The sequence below is a fragment of the Ailuropoda melanoleuca genome, chromosome 17, assembly GCF_002007445.2.
Source record: "Ailuropoda melanoleuca isolate Jingjing chromosome 17, ASM200744v2, whole genome shotgun sequence".
Classification (NCBI taxonomy): Eukaryota; Metazoa; Chordata; class Mammalia; order Carnivora; family Ursidae; genus Ailuropoda; species Ailuropoda melanoleuca.
Window position 1 is genome coordinate 23,014,944 of NC_048234.1, and position 20,208 is coordinate 23,035,151.

The following is a 20,208-nucleotide window of genomic DNA, read 5'->3' on the forward strand; positions in this document are numbered from 1 at the left end:
AATGCAGCCCCCAAACTTTGCCATCAACTCATGTGCCTTGATTCCTCAAGGGATGTCCCATTCAACTGACCCCCTGATTCCTGATCCATGCTACATCTTTCTGAATGCAGCCCCCAAACTTTGCCATCAACTCATGTGCCTTGATCCCTCAAGGGATGTCCCATTCAACTGACCCCCTGATTCCTGATCCATGCTACATCAGTAGTTTTTACATCAAGTTTCTCTCCTTAGAGATCCTCTTTCCACAAGCAGAAAAGACATAGACAAAGACTGTCTCCTTAGTTTATTTTTTTCTAGAGTCCTCAGCATGCTACATTAACCTGACAAAGCTTAATCTTGTGTTCATTTCACAATACATTTCATGCAGTTCACAGCTGTGATTGGCTTTACATTGACATCACTCATGTTTCAATTCAGCCATGTGAAAAGAAGAATTCTTAATGGTGTTTGTCTCTGAAAACTGTCCAAGCTTAAATAAGTATGTGAGCGGTTCACTCTATTCTGAAGTGCAGTCTCTCCCCAAAATGCAAGTAGGATTTTTAGCATAAGAATATAAGGTCCCTGTTTATAGTCCATTTGCAACCGAACCACTTGCTTGAGTTTTTACATATCCTGAGGAACCCTCGTTTACAAAACCGCATTCAAGTATATTATTTTCTCGGACATTCCGGGTTGAGTTTAGGAGCAAAGCTGACCTTCAGCTTTCCATCCGCAAATAAATCTTGCGGCGGCGGGGAGGGGGGGGCCGGCTTTCCCAAGACTAGTCTTAGCATCAGACTCTCTTTTACAATAAACATTCAGCACTAAAGCCACAGAGCAGAGCTATTTGGCATTTCCAATGAAGTGCAAGAAATTAAATAAGTTATGGTTTTTTATTGCTAAGGTATAGAATCAAGCAGGGTCACTTTGTCGAACAGAAGGAAAGGGGATACACAGGGTGTGGCCTCTCCTCGCGGGGCCCGGGTTCGAACGCACAGAAAACGTCACCTGGTCACGCCACCCAGCCGGGAGCCACCTTAGGACGACGTGTTGAGTATTCTAGAGTCTGAGGAGTCGGACCGCTCGTCATAGTCCTCCTCGGTGTAAATGGCCTGCTTCGCCACGATGGGACAGCCGTCGTCGGGGATGGCGATCCGGGGGTCCTCGGGGGCGCGCGCGGGGAGGACGGGCGAGCTTCGGAAGACGCTGGCTGAGTTAGCGGGGAAGGGGCCCACGTACTGGGACCTCAGCTGGTACTGCTGCTGCAGGGTCATGGTGTTCCACAGGGTGACGTCGTTGGGCAAAAAGGGGCTCGACTGGTTCCTCGCCAAGGTGTTCCTCAGCATCAGCGGGTAGCGGGGCGGCTGGGGGAAAGGGTGCTGCAGGGGCACGGCCAGGGGGTTGGGGACAACGTTACTCGAGTCGGCCGAAAACCTCAGCGTGTCCGGGACCCTGAAGGCCGAGCCCACGGACCACTTGGAGGAGGAGATGGGGTAGGAGCTCAGGCTGTGTTCGAAGAGGTGCCCGTTGGAGGGCAGCACCAGCCCCTCGGGCTCGGCGGCAGTTCGCTCGGCCGCCGCGGACACGGAGGAGCGGCTGGACAGCAGGACCTCCACGGCGCTCACCAGGTCCCCGCCGCAGCCCTTCAGGATGAGCTCCAGCACCGTGGGCTTCTGGCTGGGGAAGATTTTTTTTAACACTTCCAGGGGCGGCCTGTTGGCTTTCAAGCTGAAGGGCAGAGACACGGTCCCCGAGGGGCCCTCGATCAGCAGGTGGTTCTGCTCCCCGTGGTACTTGGGGCTGTCGGGGCGGCTCTCCGGGTTGCCTCCGTTTTTCTGGACCGCGTAGCCCCCTTCGTCCACCGACACGATCTCGGGGCTCTCCGGGGTGAAGCAGCCCTTACTTTTGGCCACATCCGGGGAGCTCCTCTGGTCGGCGTCTTTGTCGCTGAAGGTCTCCGTGTTGTCGGCGGAGCTGCTGTCCCCCAGTCGTTCCTCCGTCAAATCTGAAAAGCAGAGCACAGCTGGGTTAATCCTTTCCTTGTGTGCGTGAAGAGGAACAGATGTGCTCCGGAGAGAGCCCCACACAGGGGATCTGGAAGGGGAAATGCGGCTGGGTGGATGCCAACACACTGGAAGCCTTTCTTTATCTTTCTTTTCTTTTCTTTTTTTAAGTCATCGCTACACCCAGCGTGAGGCTTGAACTCAGGACCCTGAGATCAAGAGTCCCACACTAGCACTGAGGCAGCCAGGCACCCCGGTTGGGAAAGCCTTTTGAGAAGAATCCAAACCGCCTCATTGGTGAATGGGGGGCGGGAGACTAAAGATCTAGAAATTGGCGTGATTTCTCAGACTGATGTGCACAGAGAAGCTTGCCTTGAACACAGAACAGTGATACGATACCGATAACTATAAAAGATGTAGCTGTCCTAGCAGTCACGATCTAAATGGGGACCCTCTGTGGGTCTAGGGATAAACGCAGCCCAGGGAAGACCAAGAAAATGAGCTCGGGTTTGTCTTCCGGCTCCTTTTCTGCAAATGAGGTGGCTGGTGTCACCTAGGGACAGCACCATGGGCGCAGGTCCCATATATCCATAGAAGGGGACTTCCATATTTTAAATCCATTTCCCATAGGCAGATTTTGCGTTACATACGTCTTGTGAACTAGTCCTATGTTTCATCAGGCGACCGTGTACAATAACTAATCAATAGAATTTCCAGAAAGAAGCCTCTCTACACTGAAATCTTTCTTACAAAGCCACTCCATGGACTGACAGACTGGGTCACCTGCAGCTTGCACTAGAGGGCAAGCAAGACCAGCTGTGAATTCTGGATGGCGGGGCAGGTCGCAGGACAGGAAGGAAATGGCTGAAGAGATTTGTCAAACTGCAAAGGGGCATGACCCATCCATGAAACAAGGCGCCCATAACTCCAGGACCGTGGGGTAAAGAGGTAAAACTCTTTCATGAACTGTTTTATTAGTAGGGTTCATAGAAAGGATTTAAAGATACTTTCTTGAATGATACCAAAAGGGGAAAAAAATCTTCCCAAATAAAGCAGAGATTTGCTGTGAACTAAACCAGCTGCAAATTTAATATTTTGACCTAAGACATTACCCCCCAAATGGCTAGTATTACAGCACTGAGCAGGCAGAAAGGAGTAGACTGGATTTGCTTGCAGTAGGAAATGCCAACAGACCTTTATAATAAAAGCACACATTCTTTATTAGCGCGCTATATGCAAGTAAATTTTTATCCTTTTGAAAACATTGGCTGGCTGGCTCTACTCAAAGCCAATGAAACTGATCTAAAGATGAAGATTATTAATGACCCGCTTGTCAGGCTGTAAACAATTGGTCTGCCTGTGTTTTCTACTGCCCCACCTGAATAGCTTCATTGTCACCTCCTCTGTGGGCACACCTGATCATACTTAGAAAGCCAGCCGGTGACATTTCATCACACGGCTTCAAAAATCTACCTCCTCCAATTTGTTGTTGTTTACTTTAAAAGCCTTAAACAAAGGCCCATTTATGAACATTCTTCTAATGTCGGATTTATGTTCAATATAATGGAAAAAGAAAACGGTGATTCCTCACGAAGCAATACGTGTGTGCCAAGAAAAGATAAATGCATTTTAAAATAGGCTTAAACTCTATCAGTACGATTTGCAGTCATAAATCCGATACAAATTCACACTTATCCCAAATTTGCATTTTAAATAAACTACTGCTTTTTCCAATACAAAAATGTAAGGATTCTATGTGGGAATCATCTGCAGGCCGCACATATGAAGCCAACATTGTTTTCTATAACACCTCTGGGACGTGCAGAACACCTCTTTTTGTAAGGGACATTTGACATCGTCCCTTTCTGCAACTCCCCAGGGCAGGGGACCCTGATGTCACCTCCTCAGGGAACATGGTATTTGTTCTTTTTTTTTTTTTTTTTAAAGATTTTATTTATTTATTTGACACAGAGACAGCCAGCGAGAGGGGGAACACAAGCAGGGGGAGTGGGAGAGGAAGAAGCAGGCTCATAGCAGAGGAGCCTGATGTGGGGCTCGATCCCAGAACGCTGGGATCACGCCCTGAGCCGAAGGCAGACGCTTAACCGCTGTGCCACCCAGGCGCCCCTGTTCTTAATCCAAAAGAGAAAAACCACAGAACAACAGATTCTCACTCTAATCAGCTAGACCTTTCTACATTTTCCTGACTCATGACCCCATGCGTACCTCTTGGCAGTTACTCTATTATTAGACATTTGAAAACGAGTGGACAGTGACCTTGTGTTCGCCCAGCACTGACCTCAATGCACAATTGGACTCCGGGCCCTGCTCCGTGGAGCTTGGAAAAACAAGTCAAAAACACACCCCAGGTAAACAGAAAATAAAAGTCTGCTTTAACTACTGTGTGCCTCTAAACGGGATTTTCAAATTTAACTTTAGCTTTTCTTACCTATTATTTTCACTATCAAGTATTTGTATCCCTGTAATATGCAAGATACTGAGGGAAACAGAAAAAAGGGAGTAAAAAATACCAGGAAGTATAAGACTGGCCCTAGCTTGTGGGATTTATTATCTTATTGGGCAGATAGGATGCGTGTGCAAGGAGAAAAGCAAACACAGCCAGAAAGAACGTGCTTCCTACCCGGTAGGATACATATCATACACAGGGTTCATAGTAGCATCATCTGGAACAGGCAAAAGGTGGGAGCAACTCAGGTGTCCATGGATGGACGGATGGATAAAGACAAGGCACATACATACAATGGAATACTATTCAGTCTCAAAATGGAATGAAATTCTGACACATGCTATGACCGGGATGAACGCTGAGGATATGCTAAGTGAAATAAGTCAGTCACAAAAAGACAAATTCCACTTAGACTAATTCAGAGAGAGAGAAAGTGGGATGATTGCTAGCAGGGGCTGGGGTGGGAGAGGGACTGGGACTTACTGTGTCACCCTATGGGGCTCTCAGATGATGAGAAAGTTCTGGAAATGGACAGTAGGGGTGGTGGTACAATATTGGAATATACTTAATGACCCTACATTGTACCCCTAAACACGGTTAAAATAGCAAATTTTATAGTATGTATACTTCACCACAGTTCAAAAAGAGAGACAGAGAAATAGGACACACAATATCACAGCAGTGTTAGAGATGGTGAGATTTTTTTTTTTTTGGAAAGTAAGAGAAACAACTGGTTCTTCTAGGAAATAAAAGGTATATAAGTACAGCTAGGAAGCTCAAAACTTAGCTGTTTTTTAAATGAGTGAACCTAAAAATGGCTCCCTATTTTAAAACAATTTTTCCTGCCCACTGGCTGGCTCAGTGGGTGAGGCACTGGACTCTTGATCTCCAGGGAGCGAGTTCAAGCCCCACGTTAAGGGCAGAGTTTATTTTTAAAAATAAAAATTGGAAAAAAAGAATTTTTCCTACCCTGGATGGGCTGCAAACACTGAAAACATTTGTGGGAAATGTGTTGAGGTCTATCACCTAACTCACCCTTCCACAGAACACTCCAGAGGAAAGTGATTCAAAGAGCAGAGGTCAGCCAGAGGGAAGCAACAAGGTGATGTTCTGGCAAATCTGACACACCTGCCCTTACGAGAATGTATTCTTATTTTTCAAAATGGCAAAGGATATACTCTCCCAATCTGCTGGGTCCTCCGTGACAGGACTATAAATATGACTGCAAAATTCCACCTTGGTACCTATGTTCCTGTTCTGCAAAATCTGATACGGGGGCCAGCTTGCTCACCAGCTGGAACCCCCAGCCTGCAGGGCCCTCTGCCTGGTTTTCTTGCGTTCCCCATTGCCCCTGCTACAGTCAGTGGCAGGCCCAGACAGCACGTGCTTCTGGTTACTTCTCCGGTGGTGGTGGTGGGTTGTGCTGGCTCATCCACACTTTCTTCTCAGGTTTCGGGGAGGTCGGCCTCTCCAGCTCAGTGTCCAGGCTATGGCCACATGGTAAAGAAGCTAAGGGGGCGACCCAGGAATCAGATCTACACACTCAGGGCATTCCAAGCAACTGGGCCCAATACTGTTCACACTCTGTTCGAAGGGAGGACAGAAGACCTTGAAGGAACCAAGGAGCGGGGCACAGTCTAGGCTTTCCTGCCCCCGAGCAGCCCATAAAGTCCTGCCCCCGGCTGTCAGGTGAACAAATCCCTCTCCACAGCCCTGGCAGTTGGGGTTGCAAACCCAGGCAAGGGAAGACTAGCCAAGAATCTTTCCTCACCATCTTCATTTCCGAAGGGCAGGGCGCGGAGCCCGCGCGGTTCTGGGGCACGGTCTACGACTGGTTGTGCTATTGTACCTAAGCTGGGTGTATCGCACATTCTTCTATAGCACAGACTTTCACAAGTAATTACAGAGAGTGGTTTCAAGCCCAGTGATAACGTGTAGTTTAATAACAGGTGTTGCTTTTCATCTCTAGGGGTTTTTTTTTCCCTAAATGAACTTTATAAAATGTTCATGTTGATATAAAACACAAAGGCCTTTCTAGATACAGAAATGTGATGCTGTCAACCAACAGAATGAAAAAGGAAATAGTCCCCGAACACTTTACTTCTTTCTTCTTGTTTTAAAGATTTTATTTATTTATTTGACAGAGAGAGACAGCCAGTGAGAGAGGGAACACAAGCAGGGGGAGTGGGAGAGGAAGAAGCAGGCTCATAGCGGAGGAGCCTGATGTGGGGCTCGATGTGGGGCTCGATGTGGGGCTCGATGTGGGGCTCGATGTGGGGCTCGATCCCAGAACACCAGGATCACGCCCTGAGCCAAAGGCAGACGCTTAACCACTGTGCCACCCAGGCGCCCCTACCTTCTTTCTTCTTGAGACTGACACCCTAATCCTAGAACAGAGAGAGTAAGAATATACTCCAACTGATAACATTTTTACTCCTAGCATATGGGGGCAGAAAGCCAGACCTACTAGTCAAAAAGTAGGAAGAAATCAATTTCATCTGAGATTCCAAATCACCTATTGAATGTGATATAATCTGCTCTTTCTAATGTTTAAACATCCAGGTATTTGAAATATCTTACTACTCTCTTTAAGTTCATATTTTTCATGATAGAGAAATATTCCTAGCCACCCACGAACTAAACCCTTCACTCAGCTCAAAGTATGTAAAAGAAGTAGATATTGGATTAAGAAGGAAATTTTTTCTATCAACAATAATGCTACCAACTTCAAAAAATACATACATAAGCCCTAAGATACTTACGAGACTTCTTTTTCCCTTTTGCTACAGACTTGAACTAGGGAGAGAAACTGAACACTCACACAAAAGTAACTTCCGATCTAAAACTGCAGTTTGCAAAATCTTTCCTCCTTTAGAGGACTTTTTTAAACGAAAAAGTAGTTATATACATTTTTAAAAACCCTAGGTATTCATTTCAAATATTTTGGGGGAAAACTACCACATATATGAAATAAACATAAACATAAAAATGGAGAATCTTTCAGACTTAAATGTGGTGGGTTTTATCCATTCTATCCAATTATATCTACAAAAAACCAAAATATTACCTTGAATGAAAATAGAAAACCACTGGCATAGAGAGGAATGTTTCCTAGTACAAAAGTCACTGGACTTTTTTTTTCCTTTTGAAATCATGGCACACATTTTGGAACATGGACTGTACATCCTCTTCTGTTGAGTTGAGCTTTGGGGGACACACCTCTAAGTGTTCCCTGATGGGTCATTTTCCAAGCACACAAATCTTACAGCAATGACAGGAAGGAGACCAGGCAGGACAGTGCTTCTAGAAGAGACCAATGCCCAGTCAGAACACTAACAGGAGACACACTTTTTTACATTTTCTGTTATCTTTATCTCACACTAGAAGTGCTGACTCATAAGAAAACCTGAGTGGCTGAAAAACTCAAGTACAGCAGGGAACGAATATCAGTGGAAAATCTTTCCTTCTCTTCCTGGGTTGGGGGGTGGGGGGGACTTGTGAAAAGTCATGAAATCATCATGCTTTGCTTTTTAGAAAATCATTAACAACACAGGATATTTCCTCGGGATCAATATTTGGGGGGAATGTTGGTATGGAAAGGTCAGAACTTAAGGAAATAAGGCTTGCAACTGTGGACTTTGTATGTCTTGCAAAAATTTAGTTTTGACCCCTTCGTTGACTCAGGAACACTTTTCAAGAAGCAGGAGGAAAATGACCTATAAATCTCCATGTTTATTTGGAACTGATAAAAATGCAGCTGGTTACTCATTCATCCATCTATTTAACAAAAATCCTTAAGTCCCTTACTATGTGCCCAGGCCCTGTGTTAGGTAAGATTATACAGAAGCTGATCAAAACATTGCCTCTTGGCCACCAAGAAGCTTACAGTTTAACTCTTCTGTAAAATTTCCATGTTATCTGTGTGCTTGGTCAAATTTTACATTCAAACACAGCAAGGAACTCAAAGGCCAGCAGCTGGGCTGACTATGGCGGATTCATAGGGTTCAGATTGTTGGAAACATTCCCGTGTAGAGACAATGGTTGCAACAAACATTCATATCAAACTAATAAAAGTAATAAACGGTGAGGGGGGTGAGAAGCTGAAGACCAATCCCAGCTTCATAAAATGTGCACCTGCCTAGTCACTGCCACCAAAAAAAGAGAGTAGAGATTCAGTAAAGAACTGAGCCATTCTGAATGCTTCATTTTCCATAATACTAAGTCTGTAGTTGGGTGTGCTCATTTTTTATAGCTGTTTAATTATAAAATAAAATGGAAACAAAAAACCCCACATAGGTTTTAGTTTCCCCTTGGTTTCTTTGGAGCAGTCTGCAGTGCAGACAAGGGGCTGAGTCACTAAAGCCTGTGGGACACTGGAGAGTGACAGGACAGAATCCCAGGGTGAAGGACCTGTGAGGACCAGCTGTTCACTACTCAGGCCCTGATCTCTGCCACGGGCACCCATGCCGACCCCAGTGCGAGGCCCACTGTGCGATGAGGGCCACACATGGAAATCCAGAGACCTGAGAAGCCGGAACAGGTTAAAAAGCCAAAGAAAGGAGGAAAACAAGAGGGGAGGAAGAAGGGTCGGGAGGGAGAGGGAAGGCAGGCAGGCAGGCAAATAGATGAGGGGCTCCATCCTCCTCCCTGTCAGGAGGAAGTGGGACATTTCCAGAAAGGGGCTCCAAGTCCTGCAGGGACGTTGATTTATGAAGATTGACTCACTTTCTCTCCGTAAAGCTGTTAGCAGAAAGTGCTGACTGGGGGCTGCAAAGAATTTCTCATCAATGCTCTTTGATTGTATTTTGCAAACAAAATGCCTGTTGCTTGGTAACATTTCACTTGAGCCTGACCTTCCCCGAAAGTTATTGCTATCAGATTCGATTTACACTGTCCTCCTGTGATTACTGTAATCTTTTAAACCCGGGAGTTCATCCATCAGGGAAAAGAAAAGTTGGTTGTGTAAGTGGAGAGCCCGGCTATCCGCCAGATTTATAACCCGGAGGAGTGAGCTGGGGTGGGGGGAATCGTTCCCGGATGCCAGTGGACCTGCGGGTCCCAGACGCGGAAAACACGCTCGTTTTTCCTGCCCGCCCTGTCCTCGGCGCCACAAGAGGGACACGAGGGGCCCCAGGGAGAGAAAGAAGCTGGTGGCCGCGCTGGAGCCACCCCCACCCCGAGGGGCGCCCTGCGGGATGACTGGGGCTGGGTGGGGACAGCCTGGGCCTCGGGTTGCGGGACAAAACGGCAGGACGCCCGGTTAAATACGAACTTCAGATGAAAAGTGAAAAAGTTTTTTAGTCGAAGTTTTGCTTTAATTTTTTTTTTTTTTAAAGAAGAGACAGACCCACCTGTCCGCCCCGGGCAATAGTTGACATCCTCTTTTTTGGTGTGCCTATTTGCGCATTTTTCTGCTGAATCTGGCGACCCACCGAAGCTCCGGAGGCCGCAGGGAGGCGCAGGGAAGGGGCGGGAAGGACGCGGAGAACCCGCCGGCTTCTCGCCCCTGCAGCGCGCAGCCCCAGGGCCCTGCCCCCGCAGCCCCGGGCGAACCCGGAGGCCGCCTGGGGCACCCGACACGGCCCGGGAAGTTGGGGCGGGCCTGGGAACCGGCCGACCCGCCGCCCGCCATCTCCCAGGGTCCGGGACCGGGTGCGAGGGGACAGTGGCCCAGCGCGGCCGCCCCGCCGCTGCGCGCGCCTTTCCTAGGGTTCCGGCTCCGCTGCCCTCGGAGTGGAAAGCCCCAGCGTAGGTGCCCCGGGGGTCCCCCTCGCTGCCCCAGCCCGCCGCCTGCACTTGCTGCGCTCCCCCCACAGGGGTGCGTCCTAATCCCAGCCCCTACGCCAGCCCTGGGGACAGGTTTGCAAGAGACCACGACGGGTACGGGACCGCTTGCTTGACCCTCTGCATTTGGTCGGTTTATGGGTTTCAAAGGGCAACTGTGAGTCAGGTTCCTTAACCCCAAATCAAGCCGTCTTAAATAACCAGACCCCCTCCCTTTTAAAAATTCATAACTATACTTGATGAATGACTTTGAAGTCTTTCCCTCTTTTTTCGTTTGCTTCCAGCCTATTATCACCAGGGTTTCCCATCCTGGCCTGGGCCGATGATCTGGTAATAAACATTACACTTGCAGGTGGGTCTGTCTCTTCTTTAAAAAAAAAAAAAAGAAAAATTAAATATTAGGAAGCAGAGGGGACAGGACTCAAGCTGGAGCAAAAAAGCACAGAGCCAGCATTAAGTTGCTAAGAAGTGCCGAGCAGGAGGTAAAACTAAATAAAGACAGTTTTCCACAATCTCCTTACTTCTCTCCCTACGGGTCTCTTGTTTGCTTCTTTTCAGGAGAAACACACAGAAAAGGAGCTCCTACTTTCCTATCTGATCCCATTCTTCTGTTCCTGACCAAATATGCTGTTTTTTATTTTTCAACTTTAAGAACGTTTTAAAGAACCTGTCTACCTATTTATTTTGTAGACAACTGTAGGAAGACGCTATGGCCACAGGTCTTCCCTTGCACAGCCCCAGGGGACCCAGGTCACTCCTGGGGGGAAAGCTGGGGGGGGGGGAGGGATGAGAACACAGGAATGTAACTTTAGCTCCTCACCTTGGTCGTGACCCTTAACTTTCCTCAGCTCTTGAGCCCAAGTCCTGAAAGGCTGGCTCGGCTGGTTGAAGCTGCTGACTCAGATACACTAAGAGCTGCGAAAAGTTCACACTTCCCATGATATGTTCATGGGGTGGGGGAGGGGAGAGGGCAAAGAGGATGAAGAGGGAATTTAGAATAAATGAGTCCGTAGTATAAAGAAACTTAAACTAGAACTTGGGGCTCAATCAAAATCTAATAATATGAGGCCAGTCGTAGACGATAATCAAGGAGCAAGGGACATGTACACCCAGAAGGAAAAAAGAATGTTCCAATCCGGAACTAGAAGTAGTAACACAGAGTATGAAAATTCTCCTTGAAGCCACCGCCACATTGAAAGTGATGCTCAGCGCGCTCCACTGTTAGATAAAATAACCCCCATTCCTTTAAAGAATTTGAAGCGGAATTTTGGGAAAGAGATTTCTTTCCGCAACACAACTGAACTGTGGTGTGAATGTGTCACTCCCCCAATGGGGCGTTTTTCCTCCAGCGGTGACCAAAAGACATACACTTCTCTAGGGCTAGCGAGTTTCTCAAGGATTCCTGGAGCGGGAAAGACTCCTGAGTTTGTGCACCTGTGTTTGTACCCAACAGCAAAAAAGCGCATGTCTCTGGGGTGCCTGGGTGGCACAGCGGTTAAGCGTCTGCCTTCAGCCCAGGGCGTGATCCCGGCGTTGTGGGATCAAGCCCCACATCAGGCTCTTCCGCTATGAGCCTGCTCCTTCCTCTCCTACTCCCCCTGCTTGTGTTCCCTCTCTCGCTGGCTGTCTCTATCTCTGTCGAATAAATAAATAAATAATCTAAAAAAAAAAAAAGCGCATGTCTCCATAGCTGGGTACTAAAGAGGCCCTTTGCAGAAAGGACCAGCGGCATACATATCACACACACACACATCTCTATAATGTGCCAGCAGATATGCAGATTCCTAATGGTCTCTGAACTTACTGTACACGTGGACCTGCTATTCTAACAGAGCGTCACTTACTTCCCTAAACGCAGTGAGCTACTTGCCCAGGAGAATCTGATACGCTGCTAAATACGCATAGCGTGTTACCTACAAATATGTTACAAGAACAGCTGCAAAAAGGCATAACACACACGGCAACCGGTCTTCACACTAGACAGGTTTCCCTAACTTAAACCCCAAATGGGCTTCCTCCATATAAAGCAACGCATAGACTGGGTCCACTTGTGTGCTTGCTTTCGTAATGGGAAATAATTATCTGTTCTTTTCCTGCCTCCTCCCACCTTTGGATTGGTGACTGGCTTTCTTTTTTAAAGCATGGAATTATGGGGTCGAACCAATTGAAAGAAGGGAACAAAAGTTATATAAATGAAATGTGCAAAGTATGCAGCCTGAGGAGCTGGAGACTGGGCTTTGGGTCCCTGAGGGCTCGGGTCCCCCAAAGCCTGATCTCTGACCCCTCCAAGTGGTAAATCCTAGTCTCCTTTTCAATGACTTGTTTTCAATTCGGAAGGCTCAGGCTAGCCCCGAATAATTGGCTTGGAGTAAGAGAGAGTGCACCAGGGCTGGTCTCTCCAGTTGAAATCTGTCTCCCTCTTTTATTCCCCCAAAGCTGACCACTGCAGCTGCTACCCAGCCTTCCTTCCGGCTCCCAGGACCCCTCCTTCCCTGGTTGTTTTGGTTTTGCAACTCCTTAGAAACCTTGAACTCTGGCTATCCCAAAGACTGGTTTGAAGAGCACAGGGTGTGAAAGAATCCCTCTTGGACAAAGACTCCAGAACCCAATGCCCTTGGGGTGCTGCTGGGCAGACGGCCACTGCAAAATGCTACCTCTGGCCTACACGCCACGCCTTGCCTGCTCTGCTGCTGGGGGAACAGAGACAGGGAAATGGAAACGGAAAGGTTAAGAAAAGTTACTGGCATGGATCAACTTCTAGAACGGAGACACAACTCTCCTAGTTACTTGTCCTAGCTTAAAGGAGAAAAGCAAAAAGAATCTTCTTGAACCTTCTTTCTCCCCGCCTCCCATTCCTCTGTGGCAAATCTATAAATACAAAGAGCTGAGTTGGACAAAAGATTGCCGAGGTGTGTGGGGTGGGGGGTGCTCATTACTCACACATTTGCTTATACCCTACTTTGGATTAAATATCCACAAAATCCAAGTTCAGCAAACTGTCCTCTGTCCATAAAACGCCCAGTCCTACTCCTTACGTAAAAGGTACTCAGTGCTTCAGGCCTGCAGAGCATAAGTGAGCAACGGGACAGCCGAGGAACCTGTGCCATCCAGGCTGCCTACCGGCTCACCGGTAAGTCTGCATTTCCCGAGCTCCACACAGCGGTCCAGTGCTCCTGAAAGCATCTCTCCAGAACCCAGGGGTAATGTCTTTTCCGGAGGAGGGGGTGCTGTAGGCAGAAGCTCAATCACAGCTCTATCTACAAGAAGGCTCTGGGCCTTCCAGGGCCTGCCCTCTCCAAATCACAGTACAGCCCCTACTCTCCTTCCTGGGAAGATGGACTTTTTACCTGTGTACCCTTGGCCGGGTCCAAGGGAAACATCACACACATGCCCACTGAATTCCAAGAGCCTAAATCAAAGGAGCACTTGGGCTGGGCTGGGCAGGACAGCAAGCTAGAGATTCCCCAGGAGGGATTCCCCTGGGGTCTGCAGGCCCCGCGGAAGGAAGCAGATGGAAGCGGGGACGTGGGGTGTGGGAATATGCCCACCTCCAGGACTCTGGGCAGACCCACCCTCTCTACAGCACCGCAGAGGAGGGCACAGGAGGGGAGGGGAGAGAGCCTTTGCTCCAAAGCCGCCGCTTAGCAGCAAGAGGCCGGCCACATTGGCCGAGAGCGGGGAGAGGGCTGGGCAGAAGTGTCCTTCTCCACCTTAGGACAAGTTTCATTCGTATTTCTTTAAACCAAAGAGCCTGCTGAGGGCAGCCTGAGGATTGGTGTTAAAAGATCTGAGCAGGTCTGCAAGAGCTGGGTGCACCAGAGTCGGGGTCCCCCGCTATCGGTTCAGGAAGTTTTCTGGCCCTTTTCACTAAGCTTCTAAATAGGGCTTCCTTCAACGAACATCGCAAGAAGCTACAGTGCCTTGCAAGAAAGGCTTCGGGTTCACTCCACTTCCCTGGGGTCGGAGAAGCACGCCCAGCTCGGACACGGCCGAGCCTTGGCCTGGGCTAGAGTTACCTGCACCTACCTATCCCAACCTCCAAAGGCAAGGCCCTCCACGCCCGCAGCCGGAAAAGCCCGGCCGCGCCGTGCGGCGTGTGCCCGGTTTTAACGCGGTCCTGCTTCGACCTATTTACCGGCGGAAGCGGCCACGTTCCCTGGGGAAGGCGTTTGGCGAGCCCGACGCTCGGTCCCGCCGTTTGGCTCGCCCGAGGCACCTTGCCGGCAGGCGCCTGGGCTCTACCTGCTCCGGGCCCAGACTGAAGGCCGGCCTGCGCCCGAAGCGTGAGAACCGACTTGGCGAGAGTTGGACAGTAAGGCTCAAACACTCCCTGCGGGCCTCGCAGGCTAAGCCGCGGCGGCCGCTCCGAAGTTTTCGCCCACGCGCCGAGCCCGGCTCCCGCACCGCAGGCGCTCTTACCTGGCTTGGCGAGGGGCGCCTGCAACGTGCCGGGCTGGGGCTCCGCCGCCCAGCGCAGCGCGGCGGCCGCAGCCAACTCGGCGGCGGGCCGGCGGCGCGGCGGCTGCGGGGCGGCGGCGGCGTCCCCCGGCGGCGGGGGTCCGGGCAGGGCGCGCAGCGAGTCCGGGATCAGGCTCTCGAGGCTCTCGTTGGCCTGCTGCCGGCGCAGCGCCACCTGCGCGGCCATGACCCGCTGCCGCTCGATGATTAGGATGCACTTCTCGCAGGTGCAGTCCTTGAAGCGGCAGTAGCGCTTGTGGCCCTTGAGCCAGGACAGCACGCCGTGGTTGCGGCAGCGCGCGCACTTGGGCGTGCGCTGCAAGGGCGCCCGCGGCGGCTGCGACACCGGGCCGCCCATGTACAGGTAGGGGGAGCCGTAGCCGTTCATGTCCCGGACTCCAGGAAGAGCAGGCGGGCTGGCGGCGGCAGCGGGCCAGGGGACGCTGGACGGCGGGGCAGGGAGGCCCGCTCCGGGGCGGCCTGTGGGCGGAGCGGTCCTTGGTCCCGCAGCGCCGGCGGCCGCGTGCGCTCCGGGGTGGCGGGAGGTGCAGCCGCCGTTTTCACGGATCCCGCGGCGCCCGCAGCCTGTCTCCCTCGGGTGCTCAGCAATCCCGCACGCGTGGCGCCTCCGCCAGCGGCTGCCTCGGCCGGCACGTCCTCCCTCGCCGAGGCGCTGCGGCGGCTGCCAAGAGCCGGCGAGAGCGCTGGTGCAGGTCTGAGCCAGCTGGTCTGCAGCTCCCGCGCGCGCTGGCCGGCCCCAGCACCTCCTCCGCCGCCCTCCTCCCACTCCTCCTCCCTCCCACTGCCACCCCCACCCCCGAGGTCCTGATCTCCTTGCGCTCCCCGCTCTCCACCCCACTCCACGCCTTCCTCCTTCCTTCCCGCTCGCGCCCCGAGTCCCTGCACTTCACCTTCTTTGCCGCCTGCAGCCAGGCCACTCTGGCGGGGGCGCTCACGGCCCCCTACTGCAAGCTCCCTACGCTTTGCTGGACTGCAGCGCTCCGGGACGCGGCGGTGCGCTCGGGGCGGGGAAGAGGTGGACCAGCCGGGGTGAGGGTGGGGGTGCCAGTAGGCCAGTGAGGTGGCCGCTCCCCTTCGCTCCCCGCCCCCGCCGCCAGGCCTGCTCTGGCGGCGCGGAGCCCGAGGCCGCTTTCATCCCCACACTTGGCCGCAGGGAGGGCTCCGCGAGATCCGGAGTCTCTCCGAGCGCTGCGGGTGCACTAGGGAGAGGGTTTTAATTGGGACGAGCCAGGCCCTGCGGCCATTGGCGGGTGGAGTTGGGCTAGGGCCGTGGAATTGGTTCAGAAAATGTCGGTTTTCTTGATCTCCTTTTGCAACATTTTCCCCCCTTCTGCTGTTGTAGAATAAAATGAATGTTTATGAAAACCTGCTGGCCCAAGGATGACAACCCACTTTGCAGCCTATTTCAAAGGGAAGAACAGTCCTCCCTCTCTGGCGTTGACTTTCTCTATCCTCCTCCCCGTGTTTGAATAAAAACCGTTTCTGTCCTGAAAGTCCCGGAAGTGCTCTTGTGGAAGATTTGCTTAAGTGCGGGGTCTAAACTTCCCGAGAGCGGACGGAGGAGCCACGTTAGCGCCCCACGAGTTACCGGATGTAATGATCCCCGCTCTGCTCTGCCCAACAGCCATCGTGCCATCAAACCGAGGTCTGGAGTCACCTAATTCAAATCCCCGCGGACTCAGCGATTGAGTTACGGATTAGGGATGGGGCCGTTCTCCCCTCCCCCCACCCCAGCGTCTCTGGCTGGGAGTGGAAGAGCGCCCTTGCACACGAGGACAGCATCACACTTTGTTTAAACTGTTACCGGCATGTGTCTAATCTACGATTACAGGTTTGGCCTGACGCAGACACCACCGCTAGAAAGACACAGGGAAGCCCAAGCAAACACACGCACACACACACGCACACACCCCGCAAGAAAACAAAGACACAAACAGGAACGGGAGGAGGGAGGCGGTGCAGGGGAGCATAATGGTTCAGGGCAAAGTGGGGGAGGCGGCATTCCCCGAGCCTTGGTTCCGCAGGTCATCTCTTGGAGGTCTGGGCGAGTCGAATTCGAGAGGAGTTCGCGGCAGTGGCCAACCCTTCGGCGGCACAGCGCCCCTTGTCCTCTCGGGGAGGCCGTTTTTCTCTGCACTACCCTGAAATCAAACAGGCAACAGGAAAACGTCCCTCTGTGTTTGCTGCGAATTCAAGTAAAGCGTCGCCAGGCGTCCTGGCGGCCAACCCTCCGCCCTGAAGGCTGATTCCGGGAAGGGAGGAGGATTAAGAAGATAGCCCGGTTGTGTGCGTTTCCCTTGAAGCCCTTGGCCGCCCCCCTTTTCAGACTAGTCCTGGAGTTGGGGATCTGGATGCTGGCTTGGTGGTGGGGCGTGGGCAGGAAACTCTGACGCTAGAGTGCTACCCCTAGGAGGCCTCCCCCAAAGCTGCGTCAGCGCAGACCCCTCCGGCGCCTCTCACCCCCCATCCCCCCACCTCAATCCCTCTTCTCCCAGCCTTCGTTCGGAAACAAACCCTAAAACACTACAGCTGGAAGGAACTTCATAAGCTCTCGGGATAGGAGACGGGGGTCACCGGAATCCCCGGGGGCCAGAGGCTGGAAAGTGGGATGTTGGCGAGTCCCTTCACGTAAAGGGAAACAGGAGGGTCTAGAATGACACTGAATCTGGGAAATTTAGCACAGAAATCTCTGGGTCTCTTGGGAATGCGAAGACCATGGACTTTTTTCAGACACATGTCTCCCAATTTTCTCCAAAGGGTCAGGGCAACTGGGGAGTATAAGTAACTTGGGTAAAGGATTTTTTTTTAAGGAAAATAACGGCTTTCAAAACAGGGGTTTTTTTGGGGGGGGGCTTTCCCACTACCAAGGCGACCTCCTTTCCTCCTTCAGTCACCTAGCCACCCTATCCCTTTGCCACTCGAACAGTCTGGCATTATTTGGTCCGGGGCCCCGTTTCACTCCAGTGCACATCGCGGGCTGAGACCTAAATACTCATTTGATATAGCGCAATAATCCTTTTCTCATATTTGATGGGAATGTTTTCCATATCCCAGTATTTGACAACATCTCCCTATAGGAACAGGTTTGTATTTATGTTGGTAAAATGTCCCCTGCCTCAAAGTCTATTGTAACCCAACACCTGACAACCCCGAGTCCCATTTCTGTTTGCAGAAAGGGTTTATTCAAGCACATAATGGGATCCCAGCAGAAAGCCTTTCAGAACAAGGGGCTATGGTAAACTTCACCACATGAACTCCGTTTCCAGGGCTATTAAGCTTTTAATTGGAAAATAGCAGAGGAAATTTCAAGGTGACTATAACGTGTTAGCAGTTAGTGCGGAGAAGAAAAGCCCAAGCGCGAATGAATGTAGAAAGCATATGGTCCGAATCACGTTTAGGAGGAGCGGCCTGTTCTACTAAAGTCCCCGCCACTTATGCACTTATGGGAAAAATCATCAAAGAAATTGGAAAGGGAGGGAGGAGGATTACAAGTAAATGTAACCTCACTGATTGGATCCACTCATGTTCTGCTCTGGGTGGTGCGTGCGCTCAGACCACAATTAACGAGGTAGAATTGTGACAGGTACTAACAGCGGAAGGGTGAAAGATAATGTGCGTATGTCGTGGTCTTTCTCTCGGCGCACAGTCTGGTGGTGTGTGTGTATTTAAAAGCTGGGAATGCAGCTGCCCTCGCTGGGAAGCCGAGGATGTTCTGACTCCAAGTTCAGGAGTCCTGGTGGATGTTACTCACCGGAAAAAAACCAAAAAACAAAAACAAAAAACAAACCCACTTAATCTAAAGGACAGTTTCACACCGTCCCGGATGGAGAATGCAGCAGGAAATTTTCTGCTTTGCTGGATTCTCATGGAGGGGGAGGTCAGGGTTCCTATTTTCCGTTTGAATCGCGACCAAGGTGACGCCGGAGGCCGGGGCGTGCAGAAAAACCTGTGAATGCAGGAAAATGAACCCCCTCTGCCCGCTCGTGAACTTCTCGGCTCTCATCCCGTCTGTGCCTCTAGGCATTGCTCTTTGGCCAACTTCAAATTGAAAGTGGGGAACGAGTGTCCGGTGAGGCGGTGGGGCAACCAGCAATCGATTTCTTGAGGTGACAATAATGCCCTTGTTCTCCCTCAATTCAATGGGGAGGGACTCCTGCGCACCTCCCACAGCATCCCCGTAGCCACCCTCTGGGGCGCGGGGTCGAGGGCAGAGGTTGCGTGAGGCCTGGGGCGGGAGGTGGGGGGCGAATGAACGTGTCTGGCGGGCCCGGGAGACGGGGCTCAGCAGAAGGAACGTTCAGGGTGCGCCTGTCCCCACACCATTTTGGCAGTAGGCGGCCTGAGGATCCTCAAGGGGCCGAGGCCTTCTTAAGTAAACGGGGAGCAGACCAGCTCGCAGGCCCTGTGCAGACCATGAGGGTGCTGCTGCTCGCTCGGTGCTTCACGTTCTCGAACTCTCGAAACCAGCAGGGGCTCATGCCTGGGCGCCAGCGCTCCCACTCGTGCAGATGCCTCAGACCCAGTCCAAACCCCAGGTCGTGCCCGCAGCCATCCTTTGGGGTAAGGTGGGGGCGTGTCGCTCCAGCTTTGCTTCATCCGAGGGGCCCACTGAGCTCTTCGCAGGGGAAAGTGGAGAAGCGCGTCCTCGCAGCGCTCCACGCGGGGCCAGGGCCCGAGCCGGCTTCCCCAGGAGGCCCCGCGCGCTGGGGCTGGGGCTCCCGGGCCCGCCCGAACCACTGCAGGGCCCGGCGTGGACTGGGGGCGCCGGTGCCGTCCCTTCTGCACTTGGTGAGAGGCTCGCAGTGGGCGGCCTGCAAACCCTGTCCGCCTTCTGAGCGAAGGGGAAAAAATATGTCCTCTCCAAAGGAAAATGAGAGCAGCGTGGACCTGAGAACGTTTTTGAGATACTGTTTCCCCTGCGACGTTAGCATTCAAAACAAAACCAAAACGCCAAGAAAATCTTTTTAGGTAATCGGAGCGGCACTGACGGGGCAAGGAAAGTTTCTTTCCTCCTGTGCTTGCTCTCGGGCCGTTGGTTCGGTTCTGCCCCGGAACCAGCCGCTCTTGCAGAACGCCCTTCTCCCTCCGCCTCCCCTCTCGCCCGCGGCCCCGGAACAAAGTCCCGCTGCGGGGAAAGCGGGCGGCTGTGCAGCATCCCAGGAAAGACGCCCCAGCTAGTTCTGAGGCCCCGGGGATAACGGGAAACGGCGGGCACAGCCCGCACCCCAGGGGACCTGGCTCCACCCACGGAACTCCACCCACGGGAGCCCGACCGGAGGCGGGAACAGTAACACTGGAAGGCCGGGGCGCTGCGCCCGAACGCTGTGGCCGAGGGTGGCGCCCTCGAAGGGCACCCCACGCCCCGGGACCTAGGCCCGTACCCTCCGCTCTCACGGCCTACTTGGGAGCCTCCCGGGCGGAGCGACTTCCGGAGCACTTGGGGCTCCGCCCACCCACCCGCGCCCCGCCCCCCGGCCCCGTCCGCCCCGCCCCCCC

At 52.1% G+C, this 20,208-nt stretch overlaps 1 protein-coding gene across 1 annotated transcript; it reads right to left on the bottom strand.

The window, feature by feature from the left end:
* Positions 1 to 287: 287 nt before the first annotated feature.
* On the bottom strand, positions 288 to 15,481 carry DMRT3 (doublesex and mab-3 related transcription factor 3). Its single transcript, XM_034647252.1, has 2 exons — positions 14,653 to 15,481; positions 288 to 1,984 (listed from the first exon to the last, which is right to left on the bottom strand). The coding sequence occupies exons 1-2, from the start codon at positions 15,077 to 15,079 to the stop codon at positions 1,017 to 1,019; spliced, it is 1,395 nt and encodes a 464-aa protein (XP_034503143.1). The 5' UTR covers positions 15,080 to 15,481; the 3' UTR covers positions 288 to 1,016.
* Positions 15,482 to 20,208: the final 4,727 nt, after the last annotated feature.